The 9810-nt window shown below is 37.8% G+C and overlaps 1 protein-coding gene across 2 annotated transcripts in view; it reads right to left on the bottom strand.

Annotated features, from left to right (window-relative positions):
- Positions 1–382: 382 nt before the first annotated feature.
- Positions 383–9810, bottom strand: part of KIAA1841 (KIAA1841 ortholog) — a 60602-nt gene continuing 51174 nt past the window's right edge. For both annotated transcript variants that reach the window (XM_010862965.1, XM_010862966.1), the window contains 6 exons: positions 7306–7397; positions 5947–5975; positions 5795–5868; positions 5404–5492; positions 1533–1624; positions 383–512 (listed from right to left, as the gene is read on the bottom strand). In XM_010862965.1, coding sequence (XP_010861267.1) covers positions 476–512; positions 1533–1624; positions 5404–5492; positions 5795–5868; positions 5947–5975; positions 7306–7397 — 413 coding nt within the window. In that variant the 3' untranslated portion in view covers positions 383–475. The remainder of the gene's footprint in view (positions 513–1532; positions 1625–5403; positions 5493–5794; positions 5869–5946; positions 5976–7305; positions 7398–9810) is intronic.

The raw sequence follows: 9810 nt of genomic DNA, 5'->3' as shown, positions 1-9810 counted from the left end.
CAAGACACATTGCTGTTACATAATCATTAGTACAGAGCTTAAGGAAAAACATACCCTTGAGTCATTAGCTGTGGGCTTAAAGAAAAAATGTTTTACGTGACTAATGTAGAAAAAAAATGTTTGTCCTTTTCTCCTTGAGAGCCCCAGGCTCCTTTCTCCTTCTCGAGGGCCCCAGATCCCTTCCTCCTCTGTGAGGGCCCTGGACCCCTTCCTGTTTGAGGGCCCCAGACTCCTTATCAACCTACCTAAGAATGAATTCTCTCAACACCAAAGGAAAATCAGATTTAAGAAGTTTCATATTTACAATTTCATAAGACTTAACTATATATTTCCCTTACCACTAGATTTTTGTGGCTTTCAAGAATATTTAATAAATAACTTAAAACATTTAGAAGTAATCATTCCAAAGATCTTCAAGTAAGCAATTTCAAGTGTCCAGAGGTATGTCTTCTGTCTTCTTATATTTTAAGGTGCTTTACACAGGCCGACCTTGACCAAAACGACTTTTAGACCTAGATTTTTTTAAACAGAAAAGAACGTAAGAGGTGCTTCTAAAACAACAAGAAGTTGCCACTGCTTTATGTTAAGTCTGATTGACACTGTCAAAATTTAAAGCAAATTCATGTACCTCCATAATCCACTTTAAAAATTCTTGGAGTGAAATGTATTTTGGAATTCAGGCCTTTTTTAATTTGGTGGAGATAATATGTACATACATTGTATATTATGAATCTGGAGTAGTGCCCCATAACCAAACACATGAGTACTTCTTTACTGACCTAAATGAGCATTTATGTTAAGATAAATAAAAACTACAAATAGCACCACAGTAGCTCAGATCAGGTTTGAGTTGCCACAAATGTATGAAAAAAACTTTGGGCTTTCTGAGTTTTCTAGATTTCAGAATTGCAGGTAAGGCATTTGGATCTGTAGTATTAATGATCAAATTTCAGTAACTGCTAATCTTTCAAAGAAAATTTGTGCTGTCAAATGACAAAGAACATACAAGTTAGATATTCTTTTTCTTTGGCCCCATTGCACAGTATGAGGGATCTTAGTTCCTGGACCAGGAATTGAACCCTGGCCCCCAGTAGTGGAAGCATGGAGTCTTAACCACTGAACCTCCAGGGAAGTCCCACAAATTAGATTTTATCAAGAGAGAACAAGAAATAAGAAAAGTTCAATGATTTATATAAAGTAGTAATACATTATGAATAAACAGCATAAAGATCCTGCTAGTTTGCAGTGGCACTGCAGCTTACATTTGTCAGCTGTTGGCTCAGAACCGAGCTGACTCAATAAACAAAAAACTGATTTTAAAAAACTATACTTTCATTAAATTTTGTCATCATGACCTTTTAAAGTCTTAACTCTTAAGTTAAAATCTGGTTCTGACTAATGTCTTGATGATCTAATCTCCAAACAAAATAAAACCAAATTATGTGCTTCTAGCGTTCATATGATTTTTCCCTTAAGAAAAAAAAAATCATCACTTCAAAACTGGGATTCTGAATTCACTTCTGCTGATTTACCTTGTGTTTTTTTCCGAGCTGCTCTGCCGAGCACTGACTGGCACTGAGGCCTTGATTTGTGCTTCAAGCCTGGAATAAATACCTCCTGCAAACTGTAAAGGAGCAAAATTAAGTTACTATCTATATGGAACCAATAGAAGAAGTTTGGCTTTATTGAAACAGCATTACTTTTTAATTTAGAAGCAATTTTTTTTTAATTAAAAAGTTTAGCTCTTTGAGTTATAATTTATACGTACTACTTTAAAATTCACCCTATTTAGTGTACTGTTCTGAGTTGAATTTTGACAAATGCATACAGCTGTGTGAACACTTATAAGGGAGACATAACCCAGTTCCATCACCCCAAGAAAATCCCCTGGTGCCCCCTTTTAAGGCCAATGATTTGACGACTTTCTGGCAACCATCAACTTCTGGGTTTTTTTTCTTGGCTCGTCTGTGTAGTTTGCAGGATCTTAATTCCCTGACCAAGGATAAAACTTGTGCCCTTGGCAGTGAAAGAACAGAGTCCTAACCACTGGACCGCCAGGAAATTCCCCTACTTATCTGTTTTATGTCCTTACACCTTTGCACTTTTTAGAACCTTATATATATACAGAATCATGTAGCTTACAGCCTTCTGAATAGGGCTTCTTTCACTTACCATAATGTGCAGGTGATTCATCTATGTTGCAGCATGTATTAGTAGCTCATTCTTTTTTATATACACTGCGGTCTCATTCACTTATCAAATAAAGGACATTTGGGTTGTTTCTAGTTTTTAACAATTCTAAATAAAGCCCTTGTAAAGATATGTGAAATGATCTGCATGGTGAGTAAACATTAAACAATATAAGAAACAGCCAAACTGTTTTCCAAAGTAGCCATTCCCTTTTGCACCCTTGCTAGTTACATATGACAGTTCCAGTTGCTCTATATTGTTGTTAGCATATTAAAAAAAATTTTTTTTAGACATTTTAGTGGGTGTATAGTGGTATCTTGTTGAGGGATTAATTTATGTTTCCCTAATGACTAAGAAGGCCAAAGAGGCTATCTGAGGAGGCTTCACTAATAGCTGAGGAAAGAAGTAAAGTGAAAGGCAAAGGAAAAAAGGAAAGATACACCCAACTGAATGCAGAGTTCCAGAGAAAAGCAAGGAGAGATAAGAAGGCCTTCTACAAATGAACAATGCAAAGAAACAGAGGAAAACAACAGAATGGGAAAGACTAGAGATTTCTTTAAGAAAACTGGAGATGTCAAGGGAACATTTTATGCAAGGATGGGCACGATAAAGGAAAGAAACAGTATGGACCTAACAGAAACAGAAGGGATGAAGAAGGGGTGGCAAGAATATACAGAAGAACTATACAAGAAAGGTCTTAATGACCCAGATAACCACCATGGTGTTGTCACTCACCTAGAGCCAGACATCCTGGGGTACGAAGTCAAGTGGGCCTTAAGAAGCATCCCTACAAACAAAGCTAGTGGAGGTGATAGAATTCCAGTTGAGCTATTTCAAATTCTAAAACATGATGTTGTTAAAGTGCTATACTCAGTATGTCAGCAAATTTGCAAAACTCAGCAGTGGCCATACGAATGGAGAAGGTCAGTTTTCATTTCATTCCAAAGAAGGGCAATGTCAAAGAATGTTCAAACTACTGCACAACTGTACTCATTTCACATGCTAGCATGGTAATACTCAAAATCCTTCAAGCTAGGCTTCAACTGTATGTGAACTGAGAACTTCCAGATGTACAGATGGGTTTATAAAAGGCAGAGGAAACAGAGGTCAAATTGTGAACATTTGTTGGATCATGGAAAAAGCAAGGGAATTCCAGAAAAATGTCTACTTCTGCTTCATTGACTACGCTAAAGCCTTTGATTGTGTGGATCATAACAGCTGGAAAACTCTTAAAGAACTGGGAATACCTTACTTGTCTCCTGAGAAACTATGTGGGTCAAGAAGCAACAGCTAGAACCAGACATGGAACAACGGACTGGTTCAAAACTGGGAAAGGAATATGTCAAGGCTAAATACTGTCAACCTGTTTACTTAACTTTTACACAGAGTATATCATGTGAAATGCTAGGCTGGATGAATCACAAGCTGGAATCAAGACTGCTAGGAGAAATATCAACAACCTCAGATATGCAGATGATACCACTCTAATGGCAGGAAGTGAAGAGGAACTGAAGAGACTCTTGATAGGAGGTAGTGAAAAGCTGGCTTGAAACTCAACATCAAAAAACTAAGATCATGGCATCTAGTCCCATCATTTCATGGCAAATAGAAGCAGAAAAAGTAGAAGCAGTGACAGATTTTACCTTCTTGGACTCCAAAATCACTGTGGACACTGCAAAATTTCATGGTGAAAATTCTGACTGCAGCCATGAAATTAAAAGACGCTTGCTCCTTGGAAAGAAAACTAAGTCAAACCTAGCCAGCATATTCAAAAGCAGAGCTACCACTTTGCCGACAAAGATTTGTATAGTCAAGGCTATGGTTTTCCCAGTAGTCATGTATGGATACAAAAATTGGATCATAAAGAAGACTGAGCACCAAAGAACAGATGCTTTCGAATTGTGGTGCTGGAGAAAACTCTTGAGAGTCCCCTGGACTGCAAGGAGATCAAACCAGTCAATCCTAAAGGAAATCAACCCTGAATATTCATTGAAAGGACTGATGCTGAAGCTCCAATACTGTAGCCACCTGATGTGAACAGCTGACTCACTGGCACAGACTCTGATGCTGAAAAAGACTGATGGCAAGAGGAGAAGTGGGCAGCAGAGGGTAAGATAGTTAGCATCACTCCTCCAATGGACAAGAGTCTGAGCAAACTTCAGGAGATAGTGGAGGACAGAGGAGCCTTGGTATGCTACATCCCATGGGGTCACAAAGAGTAGGACAAGACTTAGTGACTGAACAACAATAATAACGACTAATGGTGTTTCTGGTGGTGGCTTAGCAGTAAAGAATCTGCCTGCACTGCAGGAGACAGGAATTCAATCCCTGGGTCAGGAAGATCCTCTGGAGAAGGAAATCCTCTGCTCCAGTATTCTTGCCTGGGAAATCCCATACACAGAGGTGCTGGTGGACTACAGTCCAGGGGGTCACAAAAGAGTTGGACAAGACTTAGCAAAAATAAACAAAAAAGATGACTCATGTTGCCATCTTTTCCTGTGCTTCTTTGCTACCTTCTCTCATGAAGTCTATGGTTAATTTCTTGCCTGCTTCTTTTTACTGGGCTGTTTATTTTCTCACAGTTTATGACTTGTTTTTTTCATTCTCTTAATAATGCCTTTCAAAAAGAAGTTTTAACTTTTGATGAAATCCAATTTTTTTCTTTTATGGATCATGATTTTGGTGTTGGAGCTAAGAAATATTTGTCTAACCCATGGTGATGAAGATTTTTTTTCCTGTTCTTGTAGGGAAGTAAATTTTTCAATAAAAGCATGAGGGGCAAAAGTTACTGTAAATATATGATACTGATACTAATAATGATATATAATGTTATAACTAATATGTAATTCAGTAAGAGTACAGGTATTTCTTTTTATCATTTTTATAGCAAGATAACATCTTAAAGATAACATCTAAGCACGATACAGAGCTGATAAAGTTAGCAACTCCAGGAGGTCACCTTCCACGGTGAGTTGATCTGTTCTTGGATACTATACTTTCAGCGACAGTGTACTTTACTGTGTGTGTTACACAGTATGGACCATACGAGGTGGTGAAAAACTTTTCTGTGAATGAACTGGCTAACTGGTACAGAATATAAAAATATATTAAAAATTTACTCTTTTAAAATCATAAAGCATCTTTATACTTATGATGAAAATAAAGGAGGAAAGAGTACTAAGCGAGCACCATACATGAGTATGTAATTCTTACTTCTTTTGCTTCCTTTGACCTGACTCGATCCAGATCACCCAATCTCATCTTTATTAGGTGCCCAGTAATTTCAGACATCCGCCGCTGATCTGAAATGTAAAAATTAGTAAATCTTACTTTTTATGAAGATGTTTAATTATTCAGCCTTCTTGAAAGTGGAAGCAGTGGATGAAAGTCAGTCTGAGAGACCTCAGAATGACGGATGCATGAAACCACACATTATCTACTGGGGTTGTCTAGTAATGAAACTCTGGTTGATGCCTAAGGAAATGTGCTAATTTTGGGCCTTATTTCAGTTGGAACCTTTAAAGCTATTCAGCATTCTTTATAAAAGACTCCTATCATTGCTATTTATATCCAATTTGTACAGTACCCAAATATTACTACTTACCATCTTCTCTTTGTGCATCTTGGTTGAATCTCAAGGATCTTGTGGCATCCCACTTATTCTTCTGCATACTCACACTATTAAAAAAATTAAACAAAAATCAGCATTGATGTTTTTAGAGTGAACATCTGACTGGATTAAGGAGTAATACTCACATGAAAGGAGACACATCTCTAGAAGTTGACTAAAAAAAAGTAGACAACATTGAGGCCCAATTAGAACATATTTACTGATTAGCATTATAGGTAATAACAAAAAAGAGTTTACATTTATTGGGTACAAGATACTGTACCAAGAGCATTACAAGCATTGTTTCATTGAAGCCCTGCAACAACCATGTGAGACAGATGCGATTATTATCTCTATATTAAAACAGTTTCAGAGGAGTTAAGAAACTTATCCAAAGGGAAAGAGGCCTAGAATTTGAACCTGTTTTATCTGACCTGGAAGCCCCACACCTCTAATGCAGTCTTTAAGAATTCATTCATTCTGTGCCTGTGGTCCTTAACATGGAGATGAATGTGCAATCCATCCAACATATACTGTGTAGAATGTGTCCCCACCCCAGTTTTTCACACATCTTTAGAATCCACAGTTCCTCTTTTAGCCAACAGTAGTTATACTGTTTTCTTATTCCTACCTGGCTTTTTACTCCTTCCTTTGAAGGCATGAGGAAATAAGAATAATTTTAAAAGGTCATAAAATATAATCAATTCTAAAAATTGTTTTATTTTTTGAATAAGTAATACTGGTTCAAAATTCAAGAAGTATAAATAGGACAAAGTAAAAAAGTTTCTGTCCTTCCCCCTAGATATCCAATTCCCTTCCTTAGAGGCAACCAATTTTATCAATTTCTGATATAGCTTTCTACAGCTATTTTATGGATATATAAGAAAATTCATATATATTCCTTTATCTAGTCTACATAAATGGTAGCATAATATACCACTATACATACTGCTCTGCACTTTGCCTTTTTTCTTCTTATAGTTAATTTGCAATGGCGTGTTAGTTTCTGGTATAAAGTGATTCAGCATATACTCTGGAGTGGATAGCCATTCCCTTCTCTAGGGAATCTTCCCAACACGGAGATCAAACCTGGGTTTCCCACACTGCAGGTAGATTCTTTACTGTCTGAGCTACCAGGGAAGCCTATTATATATATATTTATATATATATTCTTTTTCACATTCTTTTCCATTGTAGTTTATTATAAGACTTTGAATATAGTCCCCTGTGCTGTAGGATCTTGTTGTCTATTTTATACATAGTAGTTTGTATATGCTAATCCAAAACTGCTAATTTATCTTTCTTATACTTCACTTTCCTTTCTTCATGTGTCAATATACCTTAGAGATCTTTCATCTCAGTCTTCATAGAGATTCTTCACTCATTTTTACACTGCTAGCATTCCACTGTGGTACTCGTAGCTCTTCTTTTTCGGATTTTTCCTGGATGTATCTGCTTATTTCTTAATACAAACTTTAGAAGAGTAATAGATAATTTATAGTTACCTTCTCCAGTGCCTTTTCTTTCTTCTGACCACAGGGTGAAGACATCTGCTTTTTTGGTTGTTTAGTGAACTTCTTTGGCTTCTCCTTTTTCCCTAATAATAGAACATTAGTGTTATCAGTCCATGCACTTGTCACATCCAAAGAATAAAATCACTGAAAAAATAAAACACTGTTTTTAAAAACTAAGAAATTACCTTTGGGTAAAAAGTAAATATATGGAGAAATCAAACTAAAAGTGCTTTATAGAGGTTCATTTACTTTTCTTCTTTCTACTTGGCGAAAATCTTAGGAAAAAAATGAGGGCAATGAATTCCAAGTCCCAATGAAATTAAATGTAGAAAAATGTTGGGGAAATTACACATATTTCCCTGAATCTAATGTGACAATGGAGTCATCTCCTAATTCCAAATTTTTCAATATAAAAAATAACTGTAACCCAAAAAATCACAAATTGAGAAGGGGAAGAAAGAAGGGTTCACACACACAATCTTTAGAATGCCTTTGTTCACACAGGAGGTTGGGCTATAAGGGTAAAAATGAAGGTAGACCATAAATGATCCTAGGAAGAAGCAGATCTGGGATAAACTGTATTCAAAACGAGGGCATTCCTGCTATGAACATTCAGACCTTACTCTTGGCTGACAGTTTAGTGGAGAAAGGAGACAGGCCAAAAAAGAGGGAGGGGAAAGAAGTATTTCTCTAAAAACAAGGTTGGAAGGTTGATAATGATACATTAGATTGTTGTTTCCCAATTATCAATTATTTGCACACCATCTTTACAGTTTTTGCTCTATCTTAAAAAAGAAACTTCATCACTACCATAAATGAAAAACCTGTAAAATGTGCTACATAGAAGACAATCTTGAAGATAACAGAATAAAGACAAAACAACATCTAGAATCCAGAGAGATTTATTTTTCTGCTGGCCCTGGGCCCCTGACATGTGTGTCTCTGTTAATGTGGGAGATTAACAAGTGTTATATTGCTAAAAGCCGTGACAGGATGGGCTACATGATAACAGCAGTGTGAAAGGGTGGAAAATTCCTCCCCCGCAAATGATGATAAAAACAGAACAAAAATAGTATGAACAATCATCTGCAGGTACTGGAGAATAATCAAAGGAAGAGAGAAAGTTCACTGTTTACATGTGAAAAAAGCTTTCTTATCTGAGGGCACTTTCCCCCTCCCCAGCTCAGGGAGGAAAATTATAACCTTGAGTTGCAGGGAGAAAATGATAGAGTTCAAAGCAACAGAGAAGCTAGGTATTCAAAGGGGAAAATTTGGAAATAAGAAAGAGATCTGAGGCCTAAAATGTGAATATGAACTAATTCTGAGCTGAATGTTAAACTATGCAAGTACACGGGAGACCCTAGGAAGCTCAGCTAAAAAGGCAAGCAGAAACTAGGGTGGTGTTGATCACTGGAAGACAGAACTGCTCTCTGTGAGAGGAGGCACATTTCCTGTGCCTTTGAATGACTTCCCCAAACTGTCTTTAGCTTGAGCTTCTGAGAGTCTTGCTGGCTTGAATTATCACAGGTCAGACCTGGGACTGGAAAAACAAGTAGGAATCTAGGGGAACCCCAAAGCAAGAAACCACCAAGCAGCTGAGCCCCCAATAAATTCTTTCCCTGGCTGACCACTAAACTCCCCAGACTGTCATCCTGCAGATGCTGCCACCCTCCGTGGTGACTGCTGAGGAGCTGGGGGAATGCAAGAAGCAAGGTGAACAAGGAACAGGACTGGCCCCAGATAGCTGAGGTGCATATGAAAGGAATAAGTTTAGTGAGCCCAGAGGCCTGCATCTTCCCATACACAGAATGCTAAATTCCTTCACTTGATACCTGATCTTGATGTTCAGACTGCCTGCTCTATTTGTTGCAAACTTGTATATAGCCTAATGTCCCCCTGCCTCCATGGAGCAGTTTTCTCAGAGCTACTGAGATGCTGTGTCCTGGGCTCAGTGTCTTAAACATCCCCACCAGATAAAATAGCTCTCTACTTTCAGAATGTGAATATATTTTTTCAGTCAACAGTTTTGGAGACCATGAAGGAACCCAAAGCAGATTTCTTGCCTCCACCTGAACTTCATGAGAAACCAAGACATAGTACCAGAAGAAGCTCATTAAACTACACAGGCTGGTATGCCCTTTGAGGTGGGGGATAGGCAAAAGCAGCAGCACTTAGCAGGCAAAAAACCTGTGCAGAGACACCAGCAGGGAGACACATTTTGCAGTGTGGCTTAGGCAGGTTAACTGCTTATGAGAACAAAAATCCCAACAATTCTTAGGAGAATAAAAGGTTTCAGAGTTGCACAAAGATGACCAACCTAGATAGCATATTGAAAAGCAGAGACATGACTTTGCCAACAAAGGTCCGTCTAGTCAAGGCTATGGTTTTTCCTGTGGTCATGTATGGATGTGAGAGTTGGACTGTGAAGAAAGCTGAGCACCGAAGAATTGATGCCTTTGAACTGTGGTGTTGGAGAAGACTCTTGAGAGCCCCTTG

The sequence above is a fragment of the Bison bison genome, unplaced genomic scaffold, assembly GCF_000754665.1.
Source record: "Bison bison bison isolate TAMUID 2011002044 unplaced genomic scaffold, Bison_UMD1.0 scf7180017864486, whole genome shotgun sequence".
Taxonomy (NCBI): Eukaryota; Metazoa; Chordata; class Mammalia; order Artiodactyla; family Bovidae; genus Bison; species Bison bison.
Note: the sequence above shows the minus strand (reverse complement) of the source record. Positions and strands in the feature narration are given on the sequence as shown.